The sequence below is a fragment of the Heterocephalus glaber genome, unplaced genomic scaffold (assembly GCF_053883595.1).
Source record: "Heterocephalus glaber isolate CG9 unplaced genomic scaffold, H.glaber_assembly_v1.0 deba00001579, whole genome shotgun sequence".
Lineage (NCBI taxonomy): Eukaryota > Metazoa > Chordata > Mammalia > Rodentia > Bathyergidae > Heterocephalus > Heterocephalus glaber.
The window spans coordinates 11,068,666-11,087,170 of NW_028258360.1; the positions used below are offsets into that span (position 1 = coordinate 11,068,666).

At 54.0% G+C, this 18,505-nt stretch overlaps 2 protein-coding genes across 17 annotated transcripts in view; both read left to right on the plus strand.

The window, feature by feature from the left end:
- Positions 1-3,161, plus strand: part of Mcf2l (MCF.2 cell line derived transforming sequence like) — a 106,294-nt gene extending 103,133 nt beyond the window's left edge. For 14 of the 15 annotated variants that reach the window (XM_004858526.4, XM_004858524.4, XM_087193152.1 and 11 more), the window contains 3 exons: positions 733-845; positions 1,277-1,380; positions 1,488-3,161. In XM_004858526.4, the coding sequence (XP_004858583.1) occupies positions 733-845; positions 1,277-1,380; positions 1,488-1,570 (300 nt within the window). In that variant the 3' untranslated portion in view covers positions 1,571-3,161. The other variant, XM_087193154.1, reaches the window with a different exon arrangement.
- A 5,630-nt stretch (positions 3,162-8,791) lies between these two features.
- Positions 8,792-17,395, plus strand: F7 (coagulation factor VII). 2 transcript variants are annotated; one of them, XM_004858519.4, is made up of 8 exons: positions 8,792-8,925; positions 11,656-11,816; positions 13,700-13,724; positions 13,800-13,913; positions 13,999-14,139; positions 14,889-14,998; positions 15,352-15,475; positions 15,882-17,390. In XM_004858519.4, exons 1-8 carry the CDS (start codon positions 8,856-8,858, stop codon positions 16,472-16,474), a joined length of 1,338 nt encoding a protein of 445 aa, XP_004858576.2. In that variant the 5' UTR covers positions 8,792-8,855; the 3' UTR covers positions 16,475-17,390. The 2 variants fall into 2 exon arrangements, with proteins under 2 accessions (XP_004858576.2, XP_012932789.1); XM_013077335.3 differs by having other exon boundaries at positions 8,807-8,925; positions 11,641-11,816; positions 15,882-17,395.
- Positions 17,396-18,505: the final 1,110 nt, after the last annotated feature.

The window sequence follows — 18,505 nt, forward strand, 5'->3', positions numbered from 1 at the left end:
GTGCGGATCGTCGACCTGGAGCTGTCTGCTCACAGGAGGCTGGGATGTCCATGTGATCAGTGTCCACTCCCAGATTCCACATCCACAGCAGCAGCACTCTGCCCCCAGGCCAGACCCTGCTCCTGTATTGCACTGGCAATAAAGTAGGACAGAACAGACAGAGCCGCCTGTCACAGGGAGGCACAAAGAAGTGGTGCATCATATAGTATGCTAGGTCAGTGTGGCCAGCCACCAGCCACCAGACATAGCCAGGGAGAGAGAGCCATGGAAGGGCCACAGCACCATCTCAGATGTGTGGCCAGGGAGGGCCTCAGAAAGCACAGCCACTAAACCAGACCTGCAGTTCTTGGGAGGAGGGACATGTGCAAAGGTCCTGAGCCATGGGTGAGTTTGGAGACCAGAGAGAGCTTGGTGCTGCTGGACAGTAAGGACGTGGTGGTGCTGAAGTTTGTTGCCATCTGGCTTATTTTGAGAACAGTCATGGCATCCTGAGATGGAGGCCTTTCCAGTGTAAGCCAGCAGTCTCGCCACCGCTCCACACATGGCCAGGCCCAGGTGCTGTTACGGCCCTCACTGGACAGTCTGAATCCTAACGTGTATAGACATTCACACAGCCTACTGGCCAGTGCTGTGTGTGGGTGGAACTGGCATGGAGGGATTGCCTGGGTGCTGAGGGGCAGCCGTGTTGACACCTGGGCCCTGCCTTTGTCTTCTGCCCATCTCCCTACCTAGGTCCCTGGTAAATACACGGTCGTGGTGGACAATGAGATGGGGGAGCCCAACACCCTCACTGTGAGGAGCGGGGACGTGGTGGAGGTGGTAGAGGAGGGCGCTGAGGGGCTCTGGTAAGACACCACACAGGCCCCAACACACGCATGTGCTCATGCCTCGGACATGCCCACATACACATGCCTCAGACACACCAACGTATATCTCAGACACATGTAAGGTATACCTCAGACACACCTCACATACAGGTCAGACACACCTCACAGACGCCTCGGACGCCCCTCACGGACGCCCCTCACAGACACCTGGGACTCCCCTCACAGACGCCTGGGACGCCCCTCACAGACGCCTCGGACGCCCCTCACAGACACCTGAGACACACACATCAGAAATGCCCACATACATCTCAGACTCACCCACAAGTTCACACCTTAAGCACGTGTCACACTTACCCTGCAAGCCTCAGGCACAACCAGTCTCTCCCGTGCACTCATACCTGATGCACCTGTGCATTCTGCTCAGTTCAGCCACTGACTCGTCCTCGCAGGTATGTGCGGGACCTGAGCAGCAGCAAGGAGGGCTGGGTGCCAGCCAGCAGCCTGTGCGTGCTCCTGGGCAAGTCCAGCTCGGCCCAGGGTCTGAGCAGCTCAGGTAAGACCTTCAGTGCGTGCTGATCCTGCCTGTGCCCTCGGCCCACTGAAGACAAGTGGTGGGAGCGAAGAGCCAGGCCGCAGCTGTGTCTCTGCCTGCTTCCGCAGAGTCGAGCCCAGGATCAGCTGTGCTGAGCAACTCCTCGAGCTGCAGTGAGGGCTGCCCCACGCCCTTCGACCTCCAGGCGTAGTGGCCGGGCCTGGCAGGACACCAGGGCCCGCGGGCCAGCATGCGATTTCTAGGTTTTCTTTTGCTTGGGCTTGCTTAGTTTGGGGAGAGGCGGTGCTACAGGATCCAGCAAAGGAGGCCCCATCTGCCGGTGGCCACAGCAGGATGCACGGCCCTCAGCACCGGATCCAGCCAGCCAGGGTGTCTGCAGAGAATCCTCGTGCACAGTTGGGCCTCGCCGAGCATCCACCCTGCACCCAGCCTGTCCGGGCTGAGCTTCCTGTGAGCTTCGTCCCACAGGAGCCGTCACTACCAACAGCCTGTGGAGGTGGCCTGGGACTCTCATCTTTTATAAATTTTTGATTTCTTTTAAGCAGGGATTAATCCCATGGCCATTTTTGGTGGTACTTTGGCCTCAGATCTTTACCAAGAATCACTGTGTTTACATGAAATGACAATTTGATACTGTATTTGATATAAAGCTATTTTTTGTTACTGGGGCTTACATCGAAGCACGTTGTTTATACCACTAAATGGTTTGGAGGACTCTCTCTGCACTCCCTGAGGTGCTCCTGCTGCAGGTGACGGGACACGCGCCTGGTAGAGTCGGTGGCAGCTCTGTACCCAAAGGCAGCGAGAGACGAAGGAGGTCCTTCCACCTGCATATGTTTCATTTTCACAGGAAAATTTCAGCTGTAATTCAAAATATTGACCTTCTTTTCTATAAAAAAGGGGGAATTATCAATTTTTTTAAAGAGCTTCACTGAATCTGGATATTTTTATTGTTTTTAAAGAAAAATGTAAAGACGTGATTTTTGCAGGGTCTCTGTGCCCGGACAGTCAGCTGCACTTGGGACTCCAGCACTCACTGCATCCCTAGCTGTCCCTCCCCCCCCCCCCCCCCGCAGGCAGGACCCTGCACCCCGCCCCAGCGCCACCTGCTGCCTCCTTGCAGGAAGTCACTCCCAGGTGCTGGGTCAGAGTCCAGGGCAGATCTAGACGTGTGGAGGGTCCGCTTTATCCGTCATGGCAGAACTAGGATGAAAGCTCTTCTGTTCTCCTTTTCTTTGTGTCTCAGAAACCAATTCTCTTCTTTTGAATCACTTCCCGTGGCCAGCAGGGCAGATATTTTTGTATGTGTGTATATATGTTCACGTGTGTACATATGATTTGATTTAAAGGATGTATTTATGTCTCAAGCTGCTGAACAGTGTCACTTTACAGTCCCCTCCCTGTCCCCTCTCCCTGCTGGCGCTGCCACACCGTGGTCGAGGCCACGCACCTTCCCCTCCCTTGGGTGCAGGGCCATCGCTGGCCAGACCTCCAGAGAACGGTAACCAAACAGAAGACATGGGCACTCGGGGCTTTCCTTCCAGTCACACAGGCCTGCAGAGCACCGTGGGATGCAGCTGGGCCCATCCGTGGCCCCGCAGAGCTCCTCCCGTCTCAACACGCGCCTGCCCCTCCTATGGTCTCCTCCTCATAATGGCACTTTAAAATGTCACCTTTCATTCACTGTTACCTTTTTTTTTTTACTGCTGATGTAAATGAAATTTAAAAATCAAGGTCTTTACTGTATGGATGAAGTTTGAATAAATGTCAGCACCTCCTGCCATCTGCCTCTCTGACGGGAGCCGGGCTCCCATTAACAACCCAGTTCCCCTCCTGCAACTACGTCGCTAAATGAATTGGTCACTAAATGAGGAGTTGTATAGCGTATGTACATTGCAATGTTCAGAACAAAGAAATGCTCAAAGGAAACTCCCATGTGCTGACTTTGGTTCTGTTTGCAGAACTCTAACATGCAGTGCTGTAATGTAAAACAGAACATAAAGCTACAGTACTGTACAGTACAGAACAGTCAGCAGAAATGACAATAGTATATAAACAAGGTGTACGAAAAAGTCATTGAGGCTCTGTAAACAAGATGTACAGAACTGTACAAAAAAAGACAATCATAAGTCCAAGCAGCAGTTGTAAGTCTGAAGAATGCACCTTGGTCGTAAGTTCAGCCATTAAACAGGTCATTAAATGAGGAATATATGTACAAGCTAAAATAGGACAGAGACGGGGTGAGGGGCCTGGGGGAGTCCCAGCCACCAAGCATCTTACATGCTTTGATTTTATCAGATCGTGATGATGATAAAATAGTAACCAGGTTACACATGTCAGAAATACAAAGACAGCCAGAAAAGTGTAGGAGAGCCATTGCAGAATAATAAGGCACTTGACAACTTCTGACCAGAAAGGTGGAGAATGAAGGACGGCTTGCTTTTTGTTTTTGATTTTGATTTTTTGAGACTGAGTCTTGCTATGTAGTTCAGACTGACCTTGAGCTCACTATGTAGACGAGGCTGGCCTCAAACTCACAGTGATTCTCCTGCCTCGGGCTCCTGAGTATTGGGATTACAGACATGTGTCACCAGCCCCAGCTTGAAGGAAGGTTTTTGATCTGGGAGAAAATAGAAAGGATGGAGGGAAGAGAAAACCACAAATTTAATGAAGTGGTTTGGTAAGTTGACCTCCTAGGCCAGAAGAGACCACAAACACCTGCCAAAGGAGACCCTGAAACAAAACTAAGCAAAGTATGAAAAAAAAGGGAAGCAAAAAGATGAGACAAACACCAACCAAAGAAAGCTGCCCCAGCAATACTGCTAACACATAAAATGGAACTCAGGGCAGTGAGAGGGTAAGAACTGCATGGCAATGACAAACTTGTACACAACCAATAATAAGGCTCCGAATATAGAAAGCAAGCTTCAGAAGTTAGGGTAAGATGTTTTCATCTCCCTTGGAAACCAGTACCTGTTTGTTCTTACAAATAAAAAACAATGTACCATTTTCCAGCACACTTGGAACATACACAAAATGTTTACAAAATGATGGAAAATGTGTTCAGGAATCTAAAAGCATGTTTCTGAGCCCTGGGTTAGAGTGGCAGGGTTAATACTGTGAGCACATGAGGTCTGCAGCTACCACATGGCTGAGACCCACGTTTGCAGCTGACTTCATCTGATTTTTACATGATCACATTAATGAGTTATTCCTTTAAGGAAGCTAAAAAGAAAGATCAAGGAAACTCAAAGAAAGTATAAAGAAGGAATAGCTACAATTCAAAGTAAAAACCAAATCAATCAAAAACAAAACATTCCTTGAAAAATCTGGTAAAATTGGCCAACTTATAGAAAACTGAGAAACTTCACAACATATAAAGGTTTTAAATGAGAAATCCTTGGGAAATAAATAAAATAGGAAATAAATTTTGGGGGGGACAGAGTCTCACTATGTAGTTCAGGCTGGCCTCAAACTCACAGTGATCCTCCTGCCTCAGCCTTCTGAGTGCTGGGATCACAGGTGTGCACCACTACACCTGACAGAAATAACTACTTAAACAGCCAAATTGCCAAAATTGATCTTGAAGAAAGAAAATACTTGGGTCAATAAATGAATAACAAATTAAATCACAGTAACAAAAATTATCCCAAACATGCCAGGTGACTTTTTAGAAATGTAAAGATATTAACACCAATTAAGTCAAAGTATATACAAGGGGAAAGCAACTCAACAAACTAATGAAAAGAGTGTTTCAGTCACTTTCTTGTCACTGAGACACAGCACCGACACCCACGACCTAAAGGAGATGTTCATTTGGGCTCACAGATTCAGTCAATGATCAGCTGGCTCCCAAGCAGAAACAGCATGGCAGAGGGGCCTAGCATAGGAAAGCTGCTTCCATCAAGATGGTTAGAGGAGGGAGGAGCCAGGGAGGTAGAGACACCTTTCTGGGTCACACCCCCAGTGACCACCTCTTCCAATAGACCCCACCTCCACCTGATTCAGTCACCTTCCAAAACCCCCACCATGAGTACATGAGGCCTTTGGGGGACATCTAGATCCAAATCAACATTTGATCCATGGCCCTCAAAAGACTTATGCACATCTCTTTATGCAAAATACAATTAGTCCATCTCTAAGAGTCATCAAAATCTTAGCAGTTTTAGGAGTGCTGAAAAACCCAAGTCCAAAGTCTCCTATGAGACTCAAGGCAAACTCCTAGCTGTGAGTCCATGTAAAAATAAAGAAGGGTGCTAAATATTGCTGACATACAATGGAACAAGGTAAATATTCTCATTCCAGAGAGGAGGAAGAGGGGGATGGAAACCAATGGGACAAAAGCAAAACCAAAACCCAGCAGAGCAAACATTAGATCATGTAGCTACATGTCCAGCACCTTGGGCAAACATGAGCTCCAAAGGCCTTGAATGGCCTCATTCCAATTACACTGCAGGTTGTAGCACTCATGGCTTCTCTCATCAGGTGGTTTTGCTCACTGTCTATGGCCTTCCTCAGCCAACATCCCAGATTCCTGGCCTCTCCAACTTCCTGGGGTCTCCACTGCACTTCCAGCTTCACACTCAAAGCTTCATGCACTGCTCTCTCAGGCACTGCCTGGCCTCCAGGCCTGCTCCTGAAATCTAGGTGGAAGCCTCTCACAATTCTTGCATTCTGCATGCCTATGAAACCAGCACCACATGAATGACACTAAGGTCTGTGAACAGCTCAAACAGTAGTGAGCCCCCTTGTGTCACCACTGCAGCACCCTCTGAGTGCTTGGATGGCTGAGTACTATGAATCAAATCTGGGATAACTAATTCTCTAGATAGTCCATTTTGAGTAGAGTGCTCTGGGCATGCCTTCTCAAAGCAGTCTTTCACTTTTGTACCCTTGGGGCCTGGTAAGGTTGAGGTTTTTCTGGTTCCTCATAAGTGCTCAAAGGATCTTTCCTATTGTCTTGATCCAAAGTACTTGGCTTCCTTTTAATGCTAATTGTTTCAGCAGCCAAGCTATCCTGGGCCAAAACTTCATAAGCCCCAATATTACAGGTACTTCTTTTCTGGCCACCAGCAAAATTTTTCAAATTACTTTGCTCCGCTATTTGGTCCTGCTTTTCACGGTAGATATAGCTAAAAGCTACAGCAGTACCTATGCCACAGACCCAACACTGAACTATCTTGAAATTTGTTCAACCACATTAATTAGTCTACCATCCTTATTCCCGATCTCTTGCAAAGTCTCAGGACATCAGCAAAATATAGACAAATTTTCTGCCAGAGCAAAATACACATGGCCTGGAGAATAACTGGCAATGTACACCTGTTCCCAACTGAGACTTCCTGATCTTGGTCTTTACCATCTGCATTTCTATCCACATTCTGGTCTTCCAAGCTCCAAAAAGAATCTGTCAGCCTCAGCTTACAGTATTCTAGGGCTTCTCTAGTTCACATCTCCAAATCTTTCCAGTAGAACATTTTTTATTGTACCGGGAATCAAACTCAGGACCTTGTGCTTGCCAGGCAGGCACGCTACCACTGAGCTAAATCCCCAGCATTCCAAACTCCTGCAACAAACCAGCTCCAAAGATTTCTGAACCACATGGTCAGGTAGCATCACGGCAACAACCTCACTTCTCTGGCACCAAAATCTGTCTTAGTCACTCGCTCATTGCTAAGACAATACCAACACCCATAGCTCAAAGGAAAAGAGGCTTATTTTGGCCCACAGTTTCCGTCCATGGTTGGGTGACTCCCAGGCAGAAACAGCATGGCAGAGGGGCATAGCATCGCAAAGCTACTTACATCATGGCAGCCAGGATGCAGACAGAGAAGCAGGGAGGAGCTGGGGCGGAAGATACACCCTCTAAACATGCCTCCACTGACCTACCACTTCCAGCCAGGCCCCACCTCCAGATGGCAGTCAGCTACAAGCCACTGTGATTCAGCCACCTTCCAAAAGCCCACCTAGGAGCTCATGAGGCTCTGGGGGATATCTAGCTTTAAACCATAACATCAACTTTAACCTTGGTACCCAAAGCTGACAAAAATCATGCAAGAAAAAAATAATAAATTTATGAAGAAAAATGCAAAAAATTCCAAAAACCCAACTGAATGTTTTAAGTAAAAGTAATATGGGCTAGAGATGCAGCTCATTGGTAGAGCCCTTGTCCAGTATGTGTGAGGCCCTGGGTTCAATCCCCAGCACCACCAAGAAAAGGTAACATATTTTAATCCATTTCGTTCCAGTATTGGGCAAGCAGTGCAGTATCAGAAACATGCTGCTATAATTTATTAACAAGCCAACAGGAGCAAATCACCAGTCTCACAGATACAGAAAAATATAACTCAATTTTCATTGATCCTTCATTGACGATGTTTAGCCAGGAGTAGCATGCTTTCCTAACCTAATAAAATGTGCCTAACAAAATCCTCACACCAAAAACAGTAAACATTGAGGCGCTTCAGGATTCTCCTCAAGGATGCACAATACAGAGATGTCCTCTACCACTCAGAAGTACTTACTGGGATTACTAGAGACTGCCCCAAGGAGAGAAAGGAAACATGTGGGCTGAGAAGTATCTTCTCAGATAGACAATCCAGAAAGGTTTGTAGGGCACTGGAACTGACGGATGCTCAAGATCAACCCAAACAAGTCATTAACACTCCTAGCTATAGTTTGAAACATTGATATATTAACAGCCGTAAAGTGATAAATACCGAAATAAATATAACAATGTTTTGTGGACAAAATTATGAAATATTATAGATCATAAAAGAAGGCCTAAGTAGATGGAGAAAGATACATGGCTGGAACAATTCGACATCAGCAAAAGCTCATTTCTCCCCAAAATTCACCTGTAAATTAGATGGGATTCAGTTTAAATCCCAGCAATTTTTATGGAGTTGGGAAATGGGCCACACAGGTCAAGTACACGGTGGTGATTCCAGGGAGGGGAGGGCTGTCTGACCAGCTGTGTGGGCGGAGACCCTGGTGGGTGTCCGGGCCTGACACAAGGACACGGGCTGGTGCCTGGTGTCTCAGCTGGGACAGATCGGCTCCTGGCTCCCAGGAAGCCAGGCCTCCCAGCACCACAGGGCTCAGCAGCCAGGGTCTCCCTGAGCCTCCACCTGACCCTGCCCATGCCCAACACTCCTCTCTGGCGGCTGCAGGGTCCCTTTGCCATCTGCCTTCCCACCCTCATCTCTGTCCCCTCAGATTCCAACCTGTGTGTGCCAGGCCCATACTAAGCGTGTCTCCAGACCCTTTTCTGCTAAGGGACCATCACTCTGCCTGCATATCTTTCCTCCTTCCTCCTTGTCATGCATAGTGCTGGACACCAGGGGTTGGCCACCGAGTGGTCAGGCGCAACTTCCAGCCAGTGTCCAGTGCCTCTGCCCGCCCCGCCCCGCCCCTCCTGCCCTTTGCCTGCCGGCTCCCGTCTGGTCGTCTTCGGCCAGGACAGCGGACTCCCCATGGCTTCCCCACCCTGCACGCTCGCCCTGCTGTGCTTTCTGCTCCTGCTTCAGGGGACCCTGGCTGCAGGTAAGTTCTTTCGGGGGCCTTCCCTATGCCACTGTCCGCAGCAAGCTCCAGACCTGGGCCTGGGCCCCAGCCATGCTCTTGTTCCAACATTTTCGTCGCTGAGAGCATTTGCTGACCGCTTGCTTTGATGTTTGTTCTTTCCAAAACAAACAGTGTTCAGGAGTTTGCAGTGCCCACGCATAGACATACACACCCACACATGCATGGACACATAGGCTCACATGGACCCAGAAACGTGTACAGCTACATGTGCACACACAGAGACACATGCACACAGAAACATACCAATATGCACACATGGAACAGAACAAGTGCAGACACTGCCAGACACATGTGCACAAACACATGTGCACGTGCAATATGTACACAGATGCCCACATGCAGACATGAGCACAAATGCACACAGACACATGCAGACACAGGAAAAGTACACATGTTGGGCTTTGCAGAACAGAGGTGCTATCTGGGCTGCCTACGGTACCTGTGATGGAGAATCTGGAGGAGCTCAGAGCAGAGCTCCCGGAGCCTGCGTCCGACACATTGGCTCAGCCTTGGGACACAGCTGAGGCTCGGTGGCCTCAGAGAGAAGACTTAGGAGCTCGTGCTGAAAGCCCGGGAGCCTTGCCGACCTCCCTGGAACTGAGCAGCCCGGGTGGGTGGCTGCCCCTGCCTGAGTCTCTTCCCAACTCCTCCATCTTTGAGGTGCTTTGTTGCCAGGTTTGTCCGGCCCAAGAGCCCCATGATCTGCTCCTGCAGTGTGGCATGTGACACAGGGGTCGCTGCTGTCCTCTGCCCTTCCCACTCCCAAAGCCCAGAACCTCAATTCTTATCCCCAAACTCTCCTTCTGGGCCAGGTGGATTTCCTAGGAAGGTACACAGGTGAAGACTCTAATTAGGAAAAAGCATGTGGCCTTCCTTCACCCACGAGGTCCCGCAGCTGCATCCCTTCCCTCCCCTTGTGCCTGGCAGTCGCCTCCAACCTGTGTTCCCGGCCACACCCCCTGCACTCACCAACAGTTCCTGGTGAGGGAAGCCACCATCCGGCCCTATCTGAGGCCGCCTCTCCCCTGCAGGGCCCTCGCTAGCATTTCCTCCCTGCACACCCTCCTCTGGCCTCACCAGGTCCGGGTCTCTCCCGGCCACTCCCGCCTCCCTTTGCTCCCAGGTCCCCTTCCCACGGCAGCCACCACATGTCCAGCCCCATGGGCGGCTCCCACAGCATGGCCACCACGGAGGGCTCTCGTGGACCCTTCTGACTGGAGGTCTCTACCTGGCTCCATCTCCATGCTCCCCTGGGGGACTGTGTGTGTCTGCCGGGGCGGTCTGAAGGGTCCTCAGGGTCACGTGTTTGGGTTGCTGGTGTCACGCCACCCTAGGCAGCCAGGAGTGAAGTCACCGCACCAGCCTCACTTCCCTCCTAAGCGGGAAGGGACCACGGTCACCTGCTCCTGATGTCAGCATCATGTGAGAGTCAGGAGGGCGTGTGGAGGGGCTGGGGCAGGGTGGGGCGGGCACCCGGGCTGACCAGTACACCCGCACCACTTGGAGGCAGGAGGGACTGCGTGGTTTCCCAGGACAGGGGACGCGGGAGGGGTGGAGAGGAGGAATTTGGGTTCCATACGAGCTGTGTAGTGCCTATCTATATACGCTCACATGTACCCTTTGTGTGCCCAAGAAAGGGACTGTACAGTGGCTCCTCTTTCATCATCATTTTTTTCACTCAGTATCACATTTTCTTCTGGGGGAGGGGGTCAGACAGGGTCTCGCTATGTAGCTCGGGCTGGCCTTGATCTCACAGCGATCCTCCCGACTCAACCTCCCAAGGGCTGGGGTTACAGGTATGTGCCACTGTGCCTGGTTCACATCTTTTTTTTTTTTTTTGGGTACCAGGGATCAAACTCGGGACCTTGCGCTTGTGAGGCAGGCACTGGAACCACGTATCTTCTTGAGCATTACAGTTAGTGGCAGCCGGGATGCCATCATTTGGTTGTCTTTGACTATTATTACCAGTAGCTCCACAAGTTTTTGTACATGACGGAGAATTTTCTTATGCTATATCCCTAGAAGTGAGGGTAAGCAGGTCAAAAAGCAATGGATGTGCTCAATTTTCATTTCATTGTATGAAATCGCGGCTGTGTACTTGGACCTAAGGCTGTGGCCTGTCACCTGTCACCAGGGTCCATGAGAAGCCCACCCCATTTCAGATTCAGCCTTTGCTAGTCCTCAGCCCACAGGGCAAGGCACTGGTGAAGAACCTGTCCCTCCCATGCACAGCATATGCAGGAACCCTGGTTCCCACCCCTGAGCAGGAGAAGACTGTGTGAGTGGATCATTTCTATCATGGACTGGGATGATCTACTAGGGGGCTTCCACGATAATCTGGTGTGGGAGATTACCATGGGATGGCCTGTGGAGCAGCTCCCATGAAATGACTCAGTGGGGTGGAGTCCACGAGAATCTGGTGTGAGTGGCTCCCCTGAGGAATCCCAGTAGAGGTGGCTTCCCTGACATGACCCGGTGGGGTGGCTTCCCTGAGATGATCCAGTAGAGGTGGCTTCCCTGAGATGATCCAGTAGAGGTGGCTTCCCTGACATGATCCAGTAGAGGTGGCTTCCCTGACATGACCCGGTGGGGTGGCTTCCTTTGCTGTATGAGATGGGACCACGGTGGGTGGTTCCATGCCATTCGGTGTGGCAGGCTGCACGTGTTTCTCAGGATCTTCGTTGTCAGTCTTTATAACCCAGGAGGAAGCGCATGGGGTTCTGCACAGACAGCGGCGTGCCAACTCACTCCTGGAGGAGCTGTGGCAGGGCTCCCTGGAGAGGGAGTGCATGGAGGAGCAGTGCTCTTTCGAGGAGGCCCGGGAGATCTTCCGGAGCACTGAGAGGACGGTAAGTGCCGAATGGATGGTGGGGTGACTGTAGGAAAGGGTGAGCTAGGGTGCGGGGTACCTGCCTCTCTGGCCTGCCTCATTTCTGTGCTGTGAGCACTCCATGCTACCAGAGCACCGAGTCATGTTCGATGGTAATGAAGAATAAACCATGGACAAAGGAGCCAGGATGCGAGTGAATTGATTTAAAAGATATGAAGGGAAGGACATAAAGCTCCCACGAGCCAAGAAGGTGTTCTGAATAGGATCGCCACGGGCTCTCTGCCTAAGGTTTCTAAGGGGTTTAGAAGGGAGTCTGGCTATGGTGTAAGCAAAGTGATCTCTACCCTATAGGAGAGTACATACTCTTCAAGTCCAGATATGCAGTGTTCACACAGTGTCTGTGCAGGGCATGCGCCCTTGAGCCAGTGGCCTGCTGGACCAGGCTCTGAGGACATCCCACCCCACCCAAGGACACTCAGCAGATACTTCTGTAAGGTTCCTGGAGGATCATGATTCAGCAGACTCCACTTTGGGCTTCTGGGCTCCATTCTGGGGCTGCTGTCCTCACTGCCTAAAAGAACCCTAACTACTGTCTAATTCCTGTCACATGAGCACAGGGGAACACACGGCAGCCTCCCTGTCAGCACCACTCTTTCCCCTCTGAACAGCTCTGCTTTCCTCTGCAAGGCTCTCCACGCTCCCCGTTTCTGGAGATGCCCTTCAGGTGCACTGTCTCTACTCTCTGCCATACCACTTACACTCATTTTCACATCAGAAAACATAACTCGAAAATCCCACTTAATGAGGAAAGTCCTTCAGTTCCTAAGAATCCAGGGCAGCCCAACTACCAAGATGCTGCTGAGAGAAAAGACGTGCTGAGGAAATGCCCTGTGAGGAATCAGGAATCCATGGCTTCCTCCACCACACTAGGCCCACAGAGAGGGTTGTCTTCATTTCCAGTTTCACTTTTGAGAAGATGCATAGTCAGGCATCCTTGAGCATATCCACTTCTGTTTCACCATTTCCACAGGAAGTACAGTTTGGCGTATGATGTAGAGATAGAGCTTTGGGAGCAGGATGATCCGGAATCTTGTTATGCCAACCTCTGGAAAGAGCCAACTGCAGTTTCTGAGTGAGCAGGAAGGATTCCTATGACCGTAGCTTCTTGTTCGTTCTTCACAAGCTTATTCTCACCAGCTCTGACTCCGATTCATGTCATACCTGGCTCATAGAAGCCTCACACTTGTGGAAGGCCTTACACTCATAGGAGGCTTTCACACCTTCAGGAGGCCTCACACTCACAGGCAGCCCCACTCTTGATGTCTCATACTCACAAGACACCTCACACTCACTGGGAGGAGGGCTGTTTGACTCAGAGGTGAGCATGATGCTCTCCAGGCAAACTGAGGATGCCATAAAGTCCTTTTTATACCACTTAGTGTTGAGAGGATTTCCAACATCCCTGCCTGTTTTATTCTCACATCAGCCTGTGAGTGAACCTTCGGTTGGACGCAATTTTCCTTAGGAATCAATTTCATCAGTGGAGTCTGCAGTTTCCACTTTCATGGCTGTTCCACCCCATCTCCTGTCATAATCATCCACTGAGAGATGGAGGCCCCAGCATGTGGGTCTTGTCCCAAGTCACAGATGGAGGAGGCAGAGTTGGGAGGTGACCTGAGGGAATCTCATGGCCTCTGGTAGCCTCAGATGTCCTGGGGAGGGACTAGAAAAATGTCACTCTCCACGTGAGCCCACCCCCTCTACCGGGCAAATCTGGCTCCAGAGCCCCGGCCGAGCGGTGCAGGCCAGGGCCTGCCTTCCCCAGCCATGAGCTCCTTCTGGGGACACTGTCACTGTGACTTCTGGCGAATGTGTCTCATGTGGCCTCTTCTTCCTCCTCAGAACCAGTTCTGGGTTACTTACACTGGTGAGCAGGCGTGGGCTGTTTGGAGGTCGTCCCCCTGCCCTCTTCCTGGGCACACTGACACCAGCTCACCTGCAGATGGGGACCAATGTGCCTCAAATCCTTGCCAGAATGGCGGCTCCTGCCAGGAAGATTTCCAGGGCTACGTCTGCTTCTGTCTCCCAGACTTCGAGGGCCGGAACTGTCAGATAAGTGAGCCACCTCCTCCCCGTAGCTGCAGACAGAGATGGGGTGGCCACTTCCAGGGCCCCTCTGAGTTCCCCCTTCCTGTCCCCAGACAAGAGTGCCCAGCTGATCTGTGACAATGAGAACGGCGGCTGTGAGCAGTACTGCAGCGACCGCGTGGGGGACACGCGCATCTGCCGGTGCCACGAGGGGTACACGCTGCAGCCGGACAAGGTGTCCTGTATACCCACAGGTACCAGGCTCTGGGGGCTGCTGTCTTCTGGGCCAATGGCCACCACACTCCCTGGCTGCTGCACCTTAGTGTGTCGGTGAAACCAGAGGGCAGGGGTGGCCACTGACGGAGCGCCTGTGACCTAGGCAGGAGGACCCATGGCAGAGGGGCCGCCTGCCACTCACAGGCCAGTGTGTGGGTGCCCAGCACAGGCACTCCGGCAGGGGCCCCGCCTCACAGGCAGCCAGGGAGCAGGGCGAGGCTCGTGGACACCACAGTGCCTGCAGTACTTCTGGAAAATGGAGATTTCCTGCATGCCAAGCTCAGATGAATGGCACTGCGATGCCCAAGGCAGGGACCTGCAAGGCATGAGTGTCCTCAAGAAGATTGTGTCCAGCCTGGTCTGAAAGCCAGAAGCTTGGCTGTCCACCTCCATTGCATGGGCAGGCACAGAAGAGAGACTCAGACAGTACAGCTGTTGCTCAGTCATTGCTCGTCAATAGAACATTGCTCACCTGTCCGTAATTCTGCATTGATACATCTTCCTCCTGTGAAAAGCTAGCGGGCCCCGCTCCAGGGCAGGACTCTATCCTCTTTAACCAACCCCTCTGGTCTCCTGGGCCAGCAGCTTCCACTAGGGCCTCCAGGCCGGCCCTGCCCCAGCGCCAGGGCCCCAGAGGGAAGGAGCAGCCCTGTGCCCAGGCAGGGTGGCCTCAGGGTTCCAGGCGGCATCCCTCGTAAACATCCCCTCACCGGTTTCTGTTGTGCAGTTGAATATCCATGTGGGAAAATACCGGTTCTGGAAAAAAGAAAGAACAGCAACATCCAAGGCCGAATAGTGGGGGGCCGGGTGTGCCCCAAAGGGGAATGTCCATGGCAGGTAAGGCCTCACTGGCTAGGCTGCCCCAAACACACTGGGGCCTCCAGCCAGGTCCCCCTGCACCAGGATTCCCGCTCCAGGCTTGGCAGGGAGCTCAGGACCCTGCAGACACGGCCACCTCCTTGCTTGGGGAGGGTGTGCACTGTAATCCCACTCTGCTGCCGCCTCAGCTCAGCCACCAAGGGGCTGCAGGGCTGGATGCTCTCTCCAGGGCACAGCCTCCAGGGCCATGTCTGTGCAGCCCACTGGGGAAGGGTCCAGAGGACCCAGGTTCCAGACGGGAGCCGCATCAGCCAGCTGTGGTGTCAGCCAGGCAGGGACACCGAGTGACTGGTGTCTGTGTCCCCACGCAGGCCACGCTTGTGCTTAATGGGGTGCTGCTGTGCGGGGGCTCCCTGCTGCAGGCCAGCTGGGTGGTGTCGGCAGCCCACTGCTTCGACAAGCTCCGGAGCTTTAGGAACCTGTCAGTTGTGCTGGGTAAGTGCTGCCTGTGTCCTGCACGGGGCAGACTCGGGTGACCGTGTTGGCCAGCCCCAAGATCCCTGAGCAGCGGAGGCGGCACTGGGCCCACCCTGTGCCCACCGCGCTGGGCTCCTTCCTGCTCCAGATGGACTGTGAGGGCAGGGGACCCAGGGCCCCAGGGACCACGCAGGAGACAGCTGCGCCCTCCTGGGATGCACCTAGGGAATCCGGACGGCCTCTCCTGCTGCACCCGCTGCCCAGGGCTCCCACCTGGGAGGGTTACCGCCCTCCACACCCAGTTCCAGAAGCACCCTCCCGGCCACAGCCTCCCCAAGCCTCCACTCCTGCCGGGCCCAGGCTAGGACGTGGGAGCCAGAGCTCCGGGAGGGCCACGGTGTGACCAGCCCCGGCTCCCTCCTAGGCGAGCACGACCTCAGTGAGGTCGACGGGAACGAGCAGGTGCGAAAAGTGGTCCAGGTCATCTTCCCCGACAAGTACGCCCGGGGCCAGACTGACCACGACATAGTGCTCTTGCGGCTCCACCCGCCGGTGAACTTCACGGACCACGTGGTGCCCCTCTGCCTGCCCGAGAGGGCCTTCCTGCAAGGCACGCTGACCAGCATTCGCTTCTCCCGCGTCAGTGGCTGGGGCCAGCTGCTGGACCGCGGTGCCACGGCCCTGGAGCTCATGGCCATCGAGGTGCCGCGGCTGATGACCCAGGACTGCCTGGAGCAGTCGCGCCGGACGCCCCACTCGCCCGTGATCACCACAAACATGTTTTGCGCCGGCTACTTGGACGGCAGCAAGGACGCCTGCAAAGGGGACAGCGGGGGCCCGCACGCCACGCAGTTCCGCGGCACGTGGTACCTGACGGGCGTGGTGAGCTGGGGCGAAGGCTGCGCGGCTGTGGGCCAGCTGGGCATCTACACCAGGGTGTCCCCGTACACCGAGTGGCTGCGCAGGCTCATGGGCTCCCCGCCGGGGCGGGGCACCCTGCGGGTCCCGGTCTTCTAGCCCTGGCCCGGGCCCGTGGCGGGGGGCGGAGACGCGGGCACTGACGGTGGTCGAGAGCGAGAGCCAGAGCCAGAAGGAGAGGCCAACTCGGAGACGGAAGAGGGAAGAGGGCAGAGGGAAGAGGGGCGCCCGGGGCGGGCTCCCTCTAGGCACGCATGCGCACATGCTCGCAGTCGCCGCACACGCCTTCCGGGCTGTCGCTTCACTCCCCTGCGCCCTGCTCAGTTCCCCTCGGTTCCATTAAACGGAAAGGTCGTCATGCTTTGGGAACGTCCTGCTCCGCCTTCCTGAGCATCAGGCAGTCTCTGTGCGGAGTCTCTGCGGGCCCAGGGCTGCCCGTGACCCTCCCGCCAGGGCAGGCACTTCCGGGAACAGCAGCTCGCGATGGTGTGAGGTAGCCTCCCTGCTGGGCCGGTTCTGTGGTACTTCTGTGAGGCTCAGAGAGCGCCTGCTTCTGAATCACCAGGGAAGCACTACGGGGTCTGAGCCAGTTGTGCTGATTCATGATTATAATCCCCGCACCCTGGGAGGCTGAGGCAGGAGGATCCCAAGTCTAAACTCAGCCAGGACAGCTCAGCAAGACCCTGACTCAAAAGATAAAAAAGGCTCGGGGCCAGGGCTTTAGCTCGGTGGCTCTGCCGCCTGCCACGCAAGCGCAAGGACCCTAGTTCGATTCCCGGTACCAAAAATAAAAAATAAAAAGGGCTGAGGATGCAGCTCAGTATAGAGGCCCTGAGTTCAATCCCAATACCCCACACACACACACACACACGCGCCCGGTCCCAGTCCTGCCCAATCAACTGGATCCGGTGGGGAAGGACCTAGCAGTGGGGAAGACTCCTAGTGAGTCTTGCCAGGCCCCTGGTTCACTGAGCCTGCAGCCACCAGACAGCGTGTACAGGGAGGACAGAGAGGCAAGCTGGGCTTGGGCGGTGGGCAGCAGACGGAGCACCCCGCCCTCAGCGCCATCTCCATGGGGTGTCTTGGAGCCGGGGCGCTGATGCTAAGTGGGGTGCCAGCCTGCGGTGGTGATGTCTGCCAACTCTTGGTGCAGTGTAGGCCAGAGGCCTTCGAGCTGCAGCCAGGCCCTCCCCTAGCCACCCATTCCAGAGTCCTGGACGAGGCCGTGGATGGAGGCTGCCAAAGCTGGCGTGCTCTGGGTCCCGCAGGGAAGGTCCCTGGCTGGCATCACTCCCAACAGCCTCCCGGGCCGTGTGCACCTGAGCCCGTCCTCCTGGATTTCTGAGCCCCCTCTGCTCCAGGCCAGGTCACTGTACCTTGGTTTCCTCGCCTCCCCCCCTGTGGTGGGGTGGAGCGAGGGCTGCAGAGCCACCTGGCATCTGCAGTAAAGCCGATTTGCAAACATGGATAGTCCGGAGACCCTGGGCCTCTGCAGCCCTCGCCTCTGGAAGCCTCCCTTCCTGGGAGGAGGAAGGGGAGGAGCAGCTGCAGGCCCTAGCAGGAGCCCACTGGACCTGTGCGGGAGAGACGGTCAGCTCCTGTGAGCAGCACTGGCCAGCTGGTTTCCCCCGTCACAATGGGCAATGAAGGCACCGCCTCACGGGCGCTCATCGTGGATCAGTGTCACCAGGGTATGGGGCCGGGAGCCCAGGGAGGGGCGGAGGCCCCAGAGCCGGCGCCACTGCCCTATCTTGGCCCAGACTGTGTCTCCACAAGCAGCTCCCCCACACCCACACAGACTCTGTCTCTGCACACTGACCAGATGCCAGGCACCACTTGGGGCACTGGCTCTGCCCAGGGTGGCACCGCCCACGTGAGACACAGCCCTGACAGCAGGCCCATGGTGTTGATGGAGCAAGCATGTGCCAGGCACCCCTTGGGTCCTGGGGTCAGGCTGGGGACCACCCTGGGCATGGCCACAGGAAGAGTAACTGGTCCAACTGGACACAGGGTGCATGTGGGGCAGCAGCCAGTGCTGCGGGTGGTGGGGTCAGGGGCCTCTCCAGGAATGGATGCACGTCCAGAGCATCTGTGGATGCAGCTTCTGATGAGGCCCCGGTCAGCTATGAG

What these genes read in the sequence shown, in the direction of transcription:
- F7 (XM_013077335.3), top strand. Translation starts at nt 8,856, where the DNA reads ATGGCTTCCCCACCCTGCACGCTCGCCCTGCTGTGCTTTCTGCTCCTG. An exon ending in TCCGGAGCACTGAGAGGACG is followed by an intron (nt 11,817 to 13,699) that starts GTAAGTGCCGAA and finishes CTTCCTCCTCAG; the next exon opens with AACCAGTTCTGGGTTACTTA. An exon ending in AAGGGGAATGTCCATGGCAG is followed by an intron (nt 14,999 to 15,351) that starts GTAAGGCCTCAC and finishes GTCCCCACGCAG; the next exon opens with GCCACGCTTGTGCTTAATGG.